This window comes from Pinus tabuliformis, chromosome X (genome assembly GCF_031772625.1).
Source record: "Pinus tabuliformis cultivar Carrire ecotype Pingquan chromosome X, CPIR1, whole genome shotgun sequence".
NCBI lineage: Eukaryota > Viridiplantae > Streptophyta > Pinopsida > Pinales > Pinaceae > Pinus > Pinus tabuliformis.
In genome coordinates, this window is record NC_142308.1 from 349,499,190 (window position 1) to 349,518,338 (window position 19,149).

Genomic DNA, 19,149 nt, shown 5'->3' on the forward strand with positions numbered 1-19,149 from the left:
GGGGTAGACGACAGACTTTTGTTGCTTAGGGGTCTCTACCTAGAATAACTTACTCACTGGTGGTGTGTAAAGGGGTAGACGATAGACTTTTGCTACTTAGTGGTCTTAGAACGTTACCCTGTTTCCTTACATCAGGAAAAAACAACATTTTAACCAAACAAATAAAACAAAATCTTAACCAAACAAAAACAATTTTAAGACGTATTCCAAACCCAAAACACCTCTTACTGAATCACATAAAACCTTAATTTTTTTCCTAAATTATTGATAATAATAAAAATAAAATATTTAAACCCAACCGAGGTGTCCAGTAAACATTCCGTGGTAAACATTCGGTCGATAAGAAAGAGGAAAAGCCCCCAAAAGCAACCAAGACATAAAGCACGAACAAAAGCAGGGATTTCTCACCGTTCCCCAAGATTAATTTAATGGAAGATTTTCCATAAAATGGTGTAGGCCATAGAGCTGCTCGCGCTGCTGCTGTGGCCGCTGCAGCATTTTTGCCATCTTCCTCGACACTCTTCCTCACGGACACACACAACGATGCCTATATATTTAGGCATTGCTCCATTTCATTCTCAATTTTGATTATCCTCCTCTGCAATTCTGGGCATTACCCGGGAGAAGGTCTCTCCGATTCTTTAATTTCATTGACAATGTGATGGGTTTTACTAGGGTTTAAGACCCAAATTTGGAGATTTCTCTGCAGAGAAGCAAATCGAGCGTCTATCAAGGTTTGTCGTGGTGCTCCGATCCTTGGGTTTCATCAGTTTTTGGCGTTCTTTCATTCGGTTCTGTGTAGCTCCTGTCCCGAGTTTTGCTTTTCTCTAGGGTTTATGATCTAGGGTTTTTGTGATTATACAAGTATAATTGCAAACCTGAAAGAAAGAAATACCCTTTGAATTGGCCACGGATTGATTCTGTTAGCTCTGTTGTGTTGTGTTATAGGATTGTTTTGCTATTTGTGTTTTCTTTAAGAAAATTAGATTGGGCAGAGATAGAGCTAGTTGGCGTTGTGAATATGATGGATAGGAAGGTCAGTGTGCAAGAGGATGAAGAGTTTGAGATGCTTCTGGGGGAAATTCCCCGAGCGACCTCCGCGCCTCCACATGGGCGGAGTGTTGGCTCTTCAAAAGACGAAGCCGAAGGCGAGTCTGTTTTATCTGGGGATTTTTATGCTGTTTCCTCCGGTTCCCTTTCCTATTACGGTGGCTCAGTTTCATCATCAGACAGTAGGAATTCATCCCAGCTCTTGTTGGACCAGAAATCATCCCCATTGAAAGTCGAAGAGCAACATGTGGCTAAGAGCGGGGTTTCATTGCCAGCTCAGCAGCATATTTTTCCTGACCTGGGTGTCAATCAGAATGGGGTTGAGCATGCTCTTCTTGATGATCAATCTCTTGTAGCGGTGTTTAGTAATCTTAATTTTAAGGAAACCAGGAATGGGGATGGGAATAGCGGGGATAGTAGGCAAGTAAATTTGGTGGATAATGTCAATGGAGGGATTGAGATGCAGAATGGTCATAGTTATTCTGCAGGAAATTATTCTGCTTTTGATGTTATGAAAACCACCTTGCCAATGCACTTGAATGTGGATGTTAATTCTTTTAGCTCCTAAAGAACTGTGTCATATGGTATTGATCAATCCTCCCAGTTAAACCATCACCGCAATGGCGATGTTCAACGCGTAGGGACTGGAATATTGCCCATTACAGAAACTCAGACAATGAATAAAGTTTTGAAACAAAATGCTTATCACACAGATACATACATGAATGGTTTGGGATTGCCATTTAAAACATCTTCACTGGGATCACTCGACTTCCAGCAGTCATTTCCAGTGAATTCTGTAGCAACACCTCCGGTGCCTGGAATCCAAGGCTATCAGTTTTTGGCAAATCCTTCTATGTCTCTTGACAGCAACTTGCAGCAGCATTATTACTTTGATCCTTCAATTGGACCATTCATGCAACCTCAATCATGCCAGCCTTCTGTTTCTGATCTGCATCAGCAAGTCAATAGAATGCAGCCATCATGGCAGCGTATGGAGGAAGAAGGGCGCTTTAGAACGCAGCAGGAATATATGTTGTTGCAGCAGACTCACGGTCAGGCACTAGCTGCTCTCCCCAATCGCTGCTTTTGTTGGTGATTCTTCCAACAGAACTGTAAGACAACACGGTTTGTATTCTTCAGTTCCCAGTGTTGTACAATTCAAGCCACCGTTGGGGAGTACCCAACTGCAAGGAGAAGTCTTCAATGGAAGAGACTGGGTGGCCAGTCCGGTACATGGTATGCTGGGTTCATGCAATCAGTTAGAAGGTTCTGTGCAAAGTGGGAATATATGTCGATATCATGCTCAAGGATTCTGTAGCAGAGGGGAAAACTGTCCCTTTTATCATGGCCAGATACAAAGAGTTGTTAATGGTAGAACCTTGAAGCCTAGTTCTGTTCCATTTAAGGATCCTCAGATGGGAGGAATTTTGGAATGCGAACAGAAACCTGCTTTTCCAGAAAAGATTTTGACTAGAAATCATTCCCGAGGTATAAACTCTATTACAACCATCAATCCAGTTCCTTCAGGAAGCGAAAAGGAGGCTTCAAGCAATGGACGATGCAATGGAAAGACGTTGCCAAACGGACATTTACTTTCTGAGCCATTTAATTTGGACATTCATGGTCATTATAGAAGCATTTCACCTCAGATTACAGAATCTGAAATCCCTCTCAGATCCTTAGTGACTTCTCAGCAGCAGCTTAAGTATACTTCTTTGGATGAAATAAAAGGACAGATCTATTCCACAGCAATGGACCAGAATGGCTGTCGTTTTCTGCAGAGGAAGTTTGATGAAGGATCTCCTGAAGATGTGGAGAAGATATTTTTGGAGATTATTGATCACATAATAGAATTGATGACAGATCAATTTGGTAACTATCTCGTGCAAAAACTTCTAGAAGTTTGTACTGAAGATCAGAGAATGCGAATTCTTCATGCAGTGACTAAGGAAACAGGCGAACTTGTTAATATATCTCTCAATACACATGGGTAAGTAATTGCAGCACTTGTATTTTGTTGAGTATCAATTGTGCAATTCTTTTTGTACTTAAGGCTTGTAACTTTGCTAATTTAGATATATCATATGTGCAATGAGTGTTTTATCTCGTTGAAGCTTATTCTTACTCTTTCGTATTTGATTAATTTTGTTTACTTATTGCTTCTTAGACCAGACAAACTGCCTAAGCGTGAATTGTGTCTCATACTGTCAGAGGCTGTCAGCTACAATTTGTATATTTGCAGTAGTTTAACTTGTTTATTATTGTAAACTTGTAGCACTCGAGCTGTACAGAAACTGGTAGAGATTATTAAGACTCCACAGGAGGTTTCTATGGTTGTATCCTCGCTTAAGCCTGGTGTTGTGACTCTCATAAAGGACTCAAATGGAAATCATGTCGTGCAGCGTTGCTTGCAACGGCTTCACAGTGCAGAAAACCAGGTTATATAGATGTTATTCTTCATTATGAGCACTCATAACATTATTTTATTTTTAGATATATAGATTCTCACTCTTCACCATGAGCACTCGTAATTACCATTTCTTTAGATGGCATCTCAGCTTGTCCATACGTTTCCTTTCTTTCCACTGTTGTTTTTCTGCATATATGTTTGTTCCAGATAGTTTTGTTTTCAATCATAAATCTGGGCTGTTATTTTTTTTATAAATGCTGCAGTTGCATGATGCAATGTTATGGAATTAAATGCAGGATTAGGTAGGCAGGAAGTTGGTAACTCACAAAATGGGAACTATTTTGATTTGTGAATACGTACTACCACTATATATGGGTTATGAAATTGTCACCATTTTTCAAGGTTCTCAGTATTGAAATTTTATGTGACATCTATACTGATAACTTCATGTTCATCTTAAGTACTTCACCTGCAATAATTCTATAACTGTCTCCACTACCTTTAACAGAATAAGCATTCACTGAAAAATAATGATTTAGTGGTACAACGAACAAATGCAAATGTCGCAAGCTAAGTTGCAGGAAACGTTGCCCAGGGGTCTGTTTCCAGCTGGAAATGAAACGGAAATGAGGAAACTCGTACCGTAATGGCCCATTTCCTTTTACTTAAATTTTTAACATTACCAAGAAATGACTCAGGATGTTTGAAAGTGGTTTCGCCTTCATTGGATTTCATATGGAGAAAGTAGAATTTTAGATCTCACTCAAAATCCAGCAGACTTATTTGTTTTTCAGGATTGGGAGGATTGCAATGTTTCCATTGGATTTTGTCATGTACTAAGGTATGGAACTTGTATTTAATCAAGAGAACAAAGCCCTCTATGCAGGGGACACTCCCAATAATCAAGAGCACTTAGGGTATGGAACTTGTATTTAATCAAGAGCACTAAGGTCGTTCGACTATGTAGGGGGAGACTCCCAATCAAGCACGAGACAAGAAATTAGAAATTTCTTGTGGCTGATTTTGGATATTGCTATTTTCATTATTTGATCATTCATGAGTAAATGTGATGTAAATTTAGAGACTTATAGTTTATGCATTGATAATTGACAATTTAATCATAATGTAATAAATCTAGCATGTATGCTTTATGATTGCACACATTTTTCTTAAATGTCCTATATATATATATATATATATATATATTGTGTTTCCCCGTTTCCAAAATCTGGGGGGCCACTTTTCGTACCCGTTCCTGTTTCGGGAACTCATACTCGTTTCCCCGTACGTGCAACTTAGGTCGCAAGTGTTAAAATAACTATGTCTTATTTGTACCAGTATTTTATTATTTGTTAAAAATAATAAGAAAAGTTGCAACCTGCTAACTTATATACATGCATTCAAAACCATAGTTCTCCCAGTGGGATTTCCAAGATAGAGTATCCATAGTATTTCTTTCTTCATGTTAAATTTAACATTATTATTAATTGGGTTTCTGAAGTACAAGATGACAGTACAAGACAAGGAGCAGAAGGTTCCATGCTTCTCCTGTCCATAAAATCTATGTAGTAATTATTGAATGAGTACTGTGGTAACATTTAATACATTTTATGTTAAAATATGGTATGTTATTACCATGATGGTCATTTTCATAGGGATTTACTAAGTAGCTGTACTATAGATAAGCCCAACAATAACAACTGTGACACTTGTCGATGTCACTAAACTTTCTATTGATGATAATTGAGGTTATTTATCTGTAGGCCACTTAATGTTGAGTTAGCTGTTGAATGTGGATGGCTGAAGTATTTAGTATTTTGTTAAGTTGTGAAGTATCAGATTCAAATGTGTATATACTCCACAGAACTCACATTAATAGGCTACCGTTATGGAGCACAAGACGACCTCTGCGTAAGATGATGGAAAGGCATCATTTGTTTAATAGCGTGATATATTTGCATGCAAAAATGCCTTGGATTATTTCAACCAGTTCCTTCGTGTAAGGCACCCTCCTGCCTCCACTGCTCATCAGGTCATTATTCAACTGAACCCAGATCATCCCACGGGTGTTTTGTAGAGACCTTTAGCCCACAATATTGGGAAACTATGTATGAAACTTGTAAGAAGCCCACAAGATTTCAACAGCATAATAATTGTGGATGAAGTTTAAAAAGGGAATGGTTAGATCAATGAAGTCAACTTTTTGGAATCCCTCAAATTATGGTTGTCCAAACTTATTGTAGACATATCCAGTTACCTATTAGTACATTATTGTGCTTGGATTTTTTAACAAGTGTATTAAATATTTACATACTTCTGTAGTAGTTTTAGTTTTTGGTTTGTCTCCATTGATTTGAAGAAAAAGACTGTCTAGAATGATTAGTTTTCACCAGCATCACCAGATCTCTTTACCCTGCCTTTCTTCATCTCGTCTTAATGGACCAGCTGCCTATGTGAACAAAAAAAACATCTTTTTGAATGTGAAAATAACTGATAAAAAAATGGTATCAGGCTTTATTTTTTCTGATCTTTGACTTTTTGGAACCTTCTTTTTTTGAAATAAATTCTTATTACAAGAATAGCTCCCTTTAAGCAAGCAACTTAACCTTTTTTCTTCTTTTGAATCAGGGTAGAGCTGAAAATCATGAGAATCAAACTCTGGCTTCATACAGTATTCAAACTTCAAAACTTTGATAAATTTGGCAATGCAATGTCAAGGATTTAAGTTTTTCAAACTAAGGCATAACAATAACAACAGTAGGGGAGGGTTTTTTTTGTGGTTATTATTATATTAAGTTTTGGGTTTTCTTATTTTTGTTTTCTATATGCAGAGTGGACAACATTTTTTTTTTTGTTAATTTAATTTGGGTTTCAAGCTGAAATTGAAGTGCTGGTTTGAGTAACATGTAACAGTGCTCTTTAATATCATGATAAATGATAGTTTATTGTCTATGATGGCAGTTCCTTTTTGATGCTGCAGTAGAACATTGCATTGAGATTGCAACACATAAGCATGGGTGTTGTGTCCTTCAGCGATGCATTGATTATTCAATTGGAGCACAACAACAACGTTTGGTTGCTGAAATAGCTGCAAATGCATTTTCCCTCTCTCAAGATGCTTATGGGTACTACGATGATAACTTGAACAAGTTGTAGTTATTAAACACATCTGTCACACATAACAACACTGTTAATGTTTTCATATTTCAAGCTTAGGAAACTGTGTGGAGTTTTGATGCAGTCCTGAAGATATATACATTAATATCTGAATTTGTCATAAATGATACTCTGTTTGATGGCTTGTTTTCCTTGTTTGTATATACACATTGCAAACAGATAGCTTGCTGACTTGGTCCATTAAGTGAGCATAGTGTTTAATTTTGGTTTTAAAAAACGATGTTATGATTACTAATTATTTAAAATATGTTTTTGCAGCAACTATGTGGTGCAGTATATCTTGGCTTTGGAAATGCCATGGGTGATTGAAGATGTAATAAATCACCTCGAGAGTGAATATGCCAAGCTTTCAATGCAAAAATACAGCAGTAATGTAATTGAAACTTGCCTGAAAAATTCTGGAGATGAGGGCTGTGCACGCATAATTCTGGAGTTGGTGAACAGTTCCTTATTTGGTCAGCTTCTTCAAGATCCATTTGCCAACTATGTCATCCAGTGTGCTCTAAAGGAGTCAAAGGTTGGTAATCTTTCTCTTTCCTCATAGTTTCCTTGCCTGGTATGGAAGCTGCAAAAAGAGTGATCAGAAAATGTAGCCATATTATTTACTGTCATGCTGGATATTGGTTATTTTTCTCCTACTAGGAGATCTACTATTTGCATGGTTACAGAGTATGCTAATGCTTGAGATGATTCTTGCATTTGTGTACCTGGGACTAATATCAATACTTAGTTCACATACAACCCAAACAGTTTATTGATGTGCCCAAAACAACCCAAAAAATTGTTGTAATGATAGCTCTTCCTCACCTATCATGGAAGGAATTTTACAATAGGATTCATTGCAAGTGCAATTTTTCTGTAGAAACTAAACAAATTCTGTCTAGCAATTCTTTCGGAGCAGAAAATGTTAAACTACACCAAGAAAAACATGGTGCTTTTACAGCTTGGGGTGGAAGAGATGTCATGTGGGTGGGTATTGTTAAGTTTTACAGCATGGTACATAGATCTGCACTTATATGGTGCTCAGTGTTCTTACAGCGTGGGGCAAACGAGATGTGTCACATGGGTGGGTAATGTAAAGTTTTACTTCATGATACACAGATCTGCACTTCTATGAATCTGAAATCTAGACTTATGGATCTGAAAACTCTCTAAACACCTATCAACTTCAGACAGAATATACTCAAAATCTGGACTGTAAACTCAAAAGTGCAGAAACTACATAATGCAGAAAATCAGAATAACAAATATTATAGTCCTAAATATACTCAAAATATGGACTGTAAACTCAAAAATGCAGACACTGCATAAAGCGGAAAATCAGAACAACAAACAGTATAGTACCTAATCTGTATCACACACTGCTCTAAAGATTTGGGATTGCAAACTGAATGTGCAGGATCTCAATCACACCTGTCTCTACTAACTGAAAGAAAAATACAAAGTGACTTCTCAAAATTTAGATTGTTTCACTGGCCCAGTGGTGTGTCCTACCTTTCCTTTATATACTGGGAGAGATTAGGGTTAGAGTAATTATGAACCAGCATTATGGGTGCAGCTAGGTTAGAATAGGTAAACTCTAACCCTAATCCCCTAGGAGAGTGTGCCTATCCTCCATGGATGTACTTGCCCAGAGTAGAGTGTCCTCAAGGACATAAGTCAACACTGATGTCCTTGAAATCTGTGCCCTACTTAAACCTGGAAACTTATGCACAATTTGTGGTCTAAAATGGTAACTGCAAATAAACTAGAATTGAAACAGCACTTTCCAGGTCAAGGAAAAGAATGTGCCTCCCAAACACAGAGAACCCGCTCAAAATGACAATCTAACCTAGAAATGGTGCATGCATGTGCCTCAATCACTAAATGCTGTTGTGCCTCCTAAGGGCTTCTCTTACTGCTGTGCCCCTGTCCACCCTGCCATCTCCGCAGCACACAGAATTGAGAGCTGAATGATTCTGCTGGATGTGTCCTCCAGAGAGAATACTTATTGAGCAACAGACAATGCCAATAACTAAAATGGAAAAAACGTCAACTTCAGATGTCTGATGCCAAAAATTCGACAATAACTAAAATGGAAAAAATGTCAACTTCAGATGTCTGATGCCAAAAATTCGACAAAAGAAGAAAGAATAGACTCTATTTACAATGTAAAAAAATCTAGCTTAGATCCAGCTTAAACTTGGCTATTCTAAAGTGAGGTTTGCACTTGGCTTTTTTTTTTCCCTCTTGATGCTTAATAGATCCAGGTTTGAGATGCACAAGAACACTCAACTTATGTTATTAATAGAGATGGTACTTAAATGCTTTTGATCATTTTTTAAATTTCAAGCTCTTTTGCTATCACAATTACAAGAGTATATTTCTCATTTTTACTGAACCTTCAAATCTTCTTGGCATTTTTGAATGTCATTTCTTTTATCCATGCTATTTCGCAAACCTGGTATGTTAAGTTTAGGCATGTTCTATGCTTAGAGCAGTTTATTTAAATTTTCACAGTTAGCTCAATATCTTTTCTAGATTAGCAATCACATCAGCATTAAAGTAAACTGCAGATAGAACATAAACATAAATCGCTGAAGACAAGCTGAGACAAGAGGACACAAGATGTGGCACTAGCCAGGGACAAACCCCAATGTGGGGAAACCCTTGATCAATTCTTCTTATATGTTCTTTAATAGTTCAGCAGAGAGAGGGGGGGGGGTAGTACATTTACAACAGAAGTCAACACTTTGACTTATTTAGATAAGAGCATAGATCATCTCTAACAAGATGATACGTGTGATTAGTTGAAGACATGTTGCTTCAACTGATTCTCCAAGGTGACTCCTTCACCTATCATTGTGCTGCATCTCGTCATCATGCTGCACCTCATCGTGCAGCAGCATGCTTGCTGTCCCATTGTGCCACTGCTGCACAATGTCATGGCTGTCCCGTTGTTCTACTGCTGCACTATGGCACTATGTCATGGCTGTCCCATTGTGCCACTGCTGCACAATGTCATGGCTGTCCCATTGTGCTTTGCCATACCATAGCAGCACCATGAATTTGCTGCACTAAATACCCATGTACCATACCACTATGTACAACCACCAATTTGGCTCCCACAGTCTGCCCAACAATCTGGTTCAAACTGATTCTCATCTAGGATCCAACACCTACAAGAGATGTCATAGACAACATGACTCAGCTCACGGTATTGAGGACTGATATGTTTGCAGCAAACTGGTTAGGGCTTCCTAACAGTCCTTGTTAGACCCCTCCAATCAGTTCTACTACAATTGCGGTCTTCCCTTCTAAGCTTGCTGCTCCAACACGCTGTCCTTAAGTCTAATTCCTAGCCCCAAGACTCTCCAACTAACCCTCTGATTACTTTAGAACAGGCCTCGGTTTCTTGCTGTAGCAACTGCTGCCCTAGATCACAGGAAGACAACCCTCAAACTCGTCACAAGTAGCCCAAATCTGTCTTACACAACTCAACCCTCCTGCTTGGTTATGTAGCCCTCAAAACAGTCATGAAAAGGCTACAGCCCTAGCCTTTTCTCCTTCGCTGAGGTGCCTAATAACCTGCGGCATGAACATAAGATCTCCTCTACAAAATGCGAGTTCTCCTTCTCATGTCTTCTCCAAATCATGCTGTCTAGAATTTCATTGGCCTCCCTACTAGCCAGGTTAGGACAACGTATAGGATTGTTGTGTCATCCCTTATTACCTAGGGCACCTAACCCTCCTTGATTGCGTGTGTGAGTCTTTTAGATTAGCGTAGATAGATTCTTCCTTGACTGCGGCTAGGTATCATGGCCTCTTTAGGACAATGTTTAGATCTCTCCTCCATAGCTGCTTTGAGAGCTAGATCATCCCCCATAGGACTGTGGCTAGGGCATCCACTTTAGAACCGTGTTTAGGGCTTCCTCCTTGGGATTGCGTTTAAACTTTAGGGCTTCCTCCTTAGGACTGCGTTTAGGGCTTTTACTCCTAGATTTCTCTTCCACTAAAACCCAAGATAAGTGGAGAGAAATCAAGAGAGAAGTGTGTGTGAAATGACTCTCAAGTCATCTCCTTTTATACTAAAACGTTGAGCACATGTGGGTGTTGTTTAGTTGCTGGCCGATCTTGACGAATTGTCTTATAACACAAATAAATTCATAACTCCATGAGTACTTATGGGAACCGGATGATCTTTAGATCGATCCTACACCTCTCGATGAGAGGGATCCAAGAAAAATATCAGTTGCCATAAATAAGATGATCCACATGGAGTTTGACCCTAGTTTCCAATTTTAACATCTCTCTCAACTAGGAAGAACTCCATCCACTGATCCATATGTCCGACTATTCTATCTCTGCCGTCAGTGCCCTGCCCTGCTCTGCTTTGTTCTGTTCTACTAAGCTCTGCTTTGCTTTGCTGAACCATGAAGAAGAAGAATTGATCGAGAATGTCTCATACCATTCTCTATTGACCCGAAGTCAGTTTTATTGATCCCAGATCAATATCACAAGAGAGTCTCAAACCACTCATACTGATCCTTGATCAGTTTCATTGATCCCAGATCAATGGAGGTCATCCTAGCATAGGGCGTACAGTAGATACAACGATGCGTCCATCGATAGTACTACTATGGTCCCTAACCCCATTTCCCTACTCATTGGCCAAATCAGAGGTACTTCCCATGAGTCCCAGATTGCATGGGTTGGATGCCTCGATAAGAGAACCATTTATCCTGCCCCTAAGTCGCCTTGGGGTATCACAAGGGATGATTGAGCCATTCACCCTGTACACAGCGCACCATTAGGGGAGGGTGAGTCACCCTATGGTCACTTGTTGCTCCAAGCAACACCCCAAGCCCCCCAGAGCTCAATGCATGCATCATGCAGGACCTCTATAAGAAGGTCTCTCAACGACTCCAAGTTGTTCGGGAAAGTCACAAATTTGACCTTTCCCCGAGGCTTTGACAGAATGTCTGCGACCTGTACATCAGTCTCAATGCGATAGAGCCTCCTCGCTCATCGACATACCATATCCTAGATAAGGTAGTATTTGATGTTTATATGCGAGCACAATCATTGAATACAAGATTCCTCAACAATCGAATCCCCTCCTTGCTTGACACAGAGGATCCTGGTGGTATCCATCATGTGTACAAACAACTCGCTAAAGAGCTTCCACAACCAAGTAGCTTCACACGAGATCATACTCGTAGCTATGTATTCGGTCTCAGTGGTGCTTATAGCAACCGACTTCTGCTTCTTGCTCATCAGGATATCGAATAGAACCCAAAGAGAACCAACACTCGGAAGTGCTCTTGCGATCCTCCACACTGCCTGCCCAGTCAACATTCGAATAATCATGCAGCTTCTTGACACCACTCCACTGAGGCTCAACCATATATGAGCTCATCATACTAACTGCAAATCATATGTTCGGACAGAAATTCACCAAGAACATCAACACGAATGAGTTTATGAGACTCAGAGGCATTTCTCAAATTTAGTTCGGCATCACTACCATATAACTTCTGAAAGTTAAGATCCTTGAGGTAGTCCCGGCTTGCAGTTTACCATTCCACATTTGGAATCCAACTCCCTCTTACTTCTGCGAATGAGAGGGTCTGCACCTGTTAGAAATAGGTTGTCCTCAGAGGGTGCCGGTATGAGAGGTCTATCATCCATAACCTTCAAGCAAAGGTTTGGATCGGCTTCACTCTTAGTGAATTTGAGCTTCATCTGATAGCTATCAATACTCTCATACTATGCTCGGGGTGTTTGCTTCAAGCCATAAAGGGCTTTCTTCCACTTGCATACATGAGATTCCTGATCATGAATCTCAAACCTCTCGGGTTGTTCCAAACCTGTGGACCTACTACATGAGGGGAATGGTCCCCTTGTAAGATTTTCCTTTGGTACATCTCAGGCATGTACTTTCATGCTCTTTTTGAATTTACGCATCCCAATCACCATTTGACTCACATCGTGTAGGGTCCTATAATAAGTAGACCTCCGGTGCTATAGATGAGATGTGTCAACTAACATGGTCCCCAATGGACCATCCTGCAACTTGATACAAATTGCCAACCCTGAAACCATGAGTAAAAGCATCTTTTGAAAATTCTATTTTCAAATACGTACCTTTCCCTTGATGAATGCCACCTTGAAACCTTTGACTTCCATTGCCGAAATGGATACTAGGTTCTTCTTGCGATCAGGTACATAAAAGAGATTTTGTAAATGAATCGAGTTACCCTCATTCAATTGAGGGGTAATATTTCCTACACCCTTTCCAAGATAGGTGGCATCGGCTCCAAGTATAATCTCACGATTGTTCCCATCTCTACCAAATTAGAGAGAGCACCCTTCTATCCGTTGAAGTGCTTTGGAGAACTACAATCAATAAGCCAAATTCCCAAAGAATATGAAGGAGAGGGCCAATACAAGATAACACTTCTTTATCTTATCAGAAACAACATTTGATTCTTCATACCTGGGGTTCCTTGCTTTCTCTGAAGAGTCGGCTGTTTCCTTGATGACCTGCATCACTTGTCATTCCTTTGATCATTGAAGATGTCCCTAGAATGATTGTTATCATCATCAAGTGATGTGTCCCTACCTCGGACACTCCTTCGCATAATGACCGAACTTATTACAACCAAGGCATTTGCCTTTCCTTCCACCCTTAGATCTGGACTTCCCAATACAGTGATCTTTTAGGTAGGTCATCAGAAGCTTCCGCTGCGCTATTCTGATAATATTCTCTGCTTCGATTTCACTCTCGGTGAATTTGAAGAGGGATGAGGAATCCACTGATCCTTTTGTCCTTTCCCAACTGTCTTCGGTGATTGCTCTTTCACTTTTTCTTGGGCATTGTCTTCACCTCACCTCTGATACCATGTTAAGTTTAGGGATGTTCTATGCTTAGAGCAATTTATTTAAATTTTCACAGTTAGCTCAATATCTTTTCCAGATTAGCAATCACATCAGCATTAAAGTAAATTGCAGATAGAACATAAACATAAATCGCTAAAAACAAGCCAGGACAAGAGGACACAAGATGTGGCGCTAGCCAGGGACAAACACCAATGTGGGAGAACCCTTGATCAATTCTTCTTATATGTTCTTCAATAGTTTAGTAGAGAGAGAGAGATAGTACATTTACAACAGAAGTCAACACTTTGACTTGTTAGATAAGAACATATATCATCTCTAACAAGATGATACATGAGATCAGTTGAAGACATGCTGCTTCAACTGATTCTCCAAGGCGACTCCTTCACCTATCATTGTGTTGCATCTCGTCATCATGCTGCACTTCATCGTGCAGCACCATGCTGTACATGCTTGCTGTCCCTTTGTGCCACTGCTGCACAATGTCATGGCTATCCCATTGTGCCACTGCTGCACTATGTCATGGCTGTCCCATTGTGCCACTGCTGCACAATGTCATGGCTGTCCCATTATGCCACTGCTAGCAGCACCATGAATTTGCTGCACTAAATACCCATGTACCATACCACTATGTACAGCCACCAATTAGGCTCCCACAGTCTGCCCAACAATCTGGTTCAAACTGATCCTCATCTAGGATCCAACACCTACATGACCCCTCCAATCAGTTCCTACAACTGCGGTTTTCCCTTCTAAGCTTGCTGCTCCAACACGCTGTCCTTAAGGCTAATTCCTAGCCCGAAGACTCTCCAACTAGCCCTATGATTACTTCAGAACAGGCCTCGGTCTCTTGCTGTAGCAGCTGCTGCTCTAGATCACAGGAAGACAACCCTCAAACTCGTCACAATTTGCCCAGATCTGTCTTACACGACTCAGCCCCCCTGCTTGGTTGTGTAGCCCTCAAAACAGTCATGAAAAGGCTACAGACCTAGCCTTTTCTCCTTCGCTGAGGTGCCTACTAACCTACGGCCTGAACATAAGATCTCCTCTCCAAAATGCGAGTTCTCCTTCTTATGTCTTCTCCAAATCATGCTCTCCAGAATTTCCTCGGCCTCCCTAACAGCCAGGTTAGGACAGCATATAAGATTGCTGTGTCATCCCTTATTACCTAGGGCACCTAACCCTCCTTGACTGCGTGTGTGAGTCTTCTTTAGATTAGCGTAGATAGATCCTTCCTTGACTGCGACTAGGTGTCATGGCCTCTTTAGGACAACGTTTAGATCTCTCCTCCATAGCTGCGTTGAGAGCTAGATCATCCTCCTTAGGACTGCAGCTAGGGCATCCACTTTAGAATTGTATTTAGGGCTTCCTCCTTAGGACTGCTTTTAGGGCTTCTACTCCTAGATTTCTCTTCCACTAAAACCCAAGATAAGTGGAGAGAAATCAAGAGAGGTGTGTGAAATGACTTTTAAGTCATCTCCTTTTATACTAAAACGTTGAGCACATGTGGGTGTTGTTTAGTTGCTGGCCGACCTTGATGAATTGTCTTATAACACAAATAAATTCATAATTTCATGAGTACTTATCGGAATCGGATGATCTTTAGATCAATATTACTCCTCTCGATGAGAGGGATCCAAGAAAAATATCAGCTGCCATAAATAAGATGACCCACAAGGAGTTTGGCCCTAGTTGCCAATTTTAACATGGTAACTATGCATTTTGTTTGTTGATATTCTTGAGAATATGAATATTATATGATATTTAAATGCAGTTTAATTCTCCAATAACTAAATGCATGGACCAATTGATTTGCTAGTTTAAATCATTCTGTGTTTTTTCTCCTTGCAGGGTTCTCTTCATTCTACATTGGTTGATGCAATTCGGCCACATTTACCAACTTTGCGCGGTAGTCCTTTTGGCAAGCGAATTCTTTCACGTAACAATTTGAAAAAGTAACCTGTATACATGTCATTTTGGAGACTCGTGGTTTTATAGAATACAGCTCTGGCACCCAACGTTCTCATCAGTGTGCCACATTTTGTAGACTGTAGATTATTTTTTCTTTTATTGCCGTTTGATTGGCATGTAAAATCAAGTATTGAATGTGTAGCCTCGTAATAAGATCTTGTGGCTAGCAAGAGCACTGTATTTGTTGTTTAGATTGGAGGGTAACGAGTGCCTGTATCGGCTCACAGTTGTACACCGAATCACATCAGTAATTGCTTCATGAGGTGAATACCAATTTTCACTTTAGTGACCCTGCTATACATTAAAATAAGATGGGGACTGAGAAGTAGACAAATGTTTCTTAACTCAGAACATTCAAGAAAATACATTAATACTGGAAAAGGGGGCAATAGATGTTCAAAGGGCTTCAGCAATGTTTTGCTACGTGTGATATTTGGGCTTGCTGTTTTTTCCCAGGGAAAGTGTCACTTGCAGCCAAAAGTGTATATCTTTTGAGAAGTCCTATAGAGCAATCATTTTAGATACAAAGATTAATGAGTGTTCCACAGACAGGCTTGTAAGGACATTTTTCTGTCTGTGGTTATGTATCAGCTGTTTTCTCTTATAGCTTCCTGGATATAATGCCAAGAGCTATGCTGCTGTTGTATCATGAAAACTGTAACTTTCCAAAGATAATATACGAATTATTTCTTACATTGTCTCGTTGCATTATTAATTGTTTTGTTTAAGGTAAACTGGATTTCGTGGAGCGTACTGATGAAATCCTTTTTTGTTCTTGAAATATTTAAGAAATGCGACGAGGCAGGTTTGAGAGATTGGAAGCGAGTTTCTAGTGTCTTGCATGAATCAATTGTTTTAGAATAATTATGTTGCGAAAGAAAGGCCTTGTTAAATGTTTTCACGTTTCACTGGCGAACTAGTTGTTCTCTTTATGGTTGTGATTTGCCAATGTTAGCAGTGGATTAAGATGCAGTTTTATCTCGTTGTGAACACTAGAATACAACACCCATTCTACCCTTGTTCTGGATGCATTAAGGCAATATGGCATATTGACCTTGTGACAAATTTAGGCCTGAATTATGGCTTTAGTTAAAGAACTGAAGATTTTATTCCATAGAATGCATTAAGATACTTTATGAGAAGTGTTCATGCTTACTGTGATTTGTCATGAAGTGACCTTGGCTAGGGGATTATATAATTATTGGAGTAAATTTGAAGGTGCGAATTCTATCATTATTTGACATAATTAGTAAAGGGGACGAGGAATAGTCAAATAACCCCAATCAGGACAAGAGACATTTTACATTGGTATTTTTTTTTTTCCAAAGTGTTCTATTATGGTCATTTTGATTAGTGTTCCCAACCAATTATTTAGTCCACCCTCGAGCCCAAGGGAGGCTATATTGTAATGCATGTTCATAGTTATGTTTTTCATTCACGTGTAACTTGGGTTGTTATGCCTATATGTGGTGACCATATATGGGCATAAGTTAGAATAGGCAGACCCTAACCCTAATACCCTAGAAGAATGTGCCTAGTTTGCATGGATGTAATTGCCCAGAATAAAGTGTGCTCAAGGACACGAGTCAACGCATGCATGCACGCACCATTGTCCTTGAAATCTGCACCCTACCTAAACCTAGAAACATCCTCATGCAGGTTCTAAAATGGTAACTGCAGCTAAACTAGAATTGAAACAGCACTTCCCAGGTTAAGGAAAAAAACACGTGCCTCCCAAAGATAGAAAACCTGCTCAAAATGACGATCTAACCTAGAAATGGTGCATTCATGTGTCTCAATCACTAGACTGCCTACTAAATGCTGTTGTGCCTCCTAAAGTCTTCTTGCTGCTGTGCTCCCGTCGACCTTTTTCTTCACACTGATTGAGGGCTGAATGATTCTGCTGGATGTGCCCGGGGGAGAGAATACTAATGACAACAGGTAATGCTAATAACCAAATTCTAATGTATGATGCCAAATACTTGACCAAAGCAGGGAAGAATAGATTCTATATACAATGTAAAAAATCTAGCTTAGATTCAGCTTAAACCTGTCTCCTTTAGGCAGTGAGGTTTGCATTGGTTTTTTAATCCCTCTTGATGTTTAATAGATCCAGCTTTGAGTTTGACTACGCCGGTGATATTTTCGCCTTAGAATTGAGCCAAAGAAATTTGTTTGTAGACACAGGTTTTTTTAATCCCTCTTGATGTTTAATAGATCCAGCTTTTAGGTGGACTACGCAAGTGATATTTTTGCCTTAGAATTGAGCCAAAGAAATTTGTTTGTAGACACAGGTTGAGCCAAAGAAATGAGTTTGTAGACACAGTTTGAGGCTGTTTTCATTTCTCAAGCTGTTTTCCTTAAAGAAAGGAACAAGGACAATCAACTTATGTTGTTAACAGAGATGGTACTTAAATAGATTTGATAATTTTAATTTCTAAGCACTTATTTTGATAACAATTACAAGAGTATTTCTCATTTTTACGGAACCTTCATTATGCATTTTTCAAACATGGTAATTATGCATTTTGTTTGTTAATATTTTTTGAAAATATGAATATTATATGATATACTTACATATTCAAATCAGTATACCTCCCTTGAACATGAATATTATATGATATATTCAATATTCATACCATATACCTTAAAGGAAGTCTCCCACAATATGAGTGAGGAAGATATATATTCAATAAAGAGCATTTGGGTCATCATAATTTTATTTAGGGTATATTTTTTGAAAATATGAATATTATATGATATACTTACATATTCAAATCAGTATACCTCCCTTGAACATGAATATTATATGATATATTCAATATCCATACCATATACCTTAAAGGAAGTTGTCCCACAATATGAGTGAGGAAGATATATTCAATAAAGAGCATTTGGGTCATCATAATTTTATTTAGGGTATAGGCATCTGAGTATTTCATTTCGATATATTCAATAAAGAGCATTTGGGTCATCATAATTTTATTTAGGGTATAGGCATCTGAGTATTTCATTTCATTATATATATTGGGAAATATTGTATATTGTATCCAACTTCATTTTCCTAAATGGATCAGGACTCATTTCATTATATATATTGGGAAATATTGTATATTGTATCCAACTTCATTTTCCTAAATGGATCAGGACTCATTTCATTATATATATTGGGAAATATGGAAATATTGTATATTGTATCCAACTTCATTTTCCTAAATGGATCAGGACTCATTTCATTATATATATTGGGAAATATTGTATCCAACTTCATTTTGTTAAATGGATACATGACATATGAGGGATAGTAAGTAGTGGATCATGACATATGGAGAACATTAAGTAGGTTTTCTTTCTTTTCTCTTTTGGTTAGCTGCTTTTTATTACGAACATTAAGTTAGTTAGTTTGTTTTTTTTTACTGGTTAGCTGTTTTGTGTCACTCTAGTATTTTTCTAATTGTGTTTATATGTATTTAAGAATTTAGTTAATAACTTTTATTCACTTGTATAGTGAATAATCCCAAAGATCTTTTTTATTTTTATTTTTATACTAAAAAGTAAAATGATAACATATTTAATACATGTAGTCTAAACAAGTCACAATTTTGTCTGGAAAATAATAGAAATTTAGGCATGATTTTGAGAAAATATGGCGGAAATTT

The 19,149-nt window shown here is 38.8% G+C and overlaps 1 protein-coding gene across 1 annotated transcript; it reads left to right on the forward strand.

Annotated features, from left to right (window-relative positions):
• Positions 1 to 1,726: 1,726 nt before the first annotated feature.
• LOC149139899 (putative pumilio homolog 8, chloroplastic) lies at positions 1,727 to 16,183 on the forward strand. Its single transcript, XM_089450850.1, has 6 exons — positions 1,727 to 2,014; positions 2,118 to 3,043; positions 3,329 to 3,491; positions 6,425 to 6,588; positions 6,899 to 7,157; positions 15,371 to 16,183. The coding sequence occupies exons 1-6, from the start codon at positions 1,727 to 1,729 to the stop codon at positions 15,476 to 15,478; spliced, it is 1,908 nt and encodes a 635-aa protein (XP_089306976.1). The 3' UTR covers positions 15,479 to 16,183.
• Positions 16,184 to 19,149: the final 2,966 nt, after the last annotated feature.

Excerpts from the sequence above, each read along its gene's own strand:
- LOC149139899 (XM_089450850.1), top strand. The coding sequence starts at position 1,727 with ATGAATAAAGTTTTGAAACAAAATGCTTATCACACAGATACATACATG. Across the intron at positions 3,044-3,328 it reads ATATCTCTCAATACACATGG|CACTCGAGCTGTACAGAAAC; the intron begins GTAAGTAATTGC and ends GTAAACTTGTAG. Across the intron at positions 3,492-6,424 it reads TTCACAGTGCAGAAAACCAG|TTCCTTTTTGATGCTGCAGT; the intron begins GTTATATAGATG and ends CTATGATGGCAG.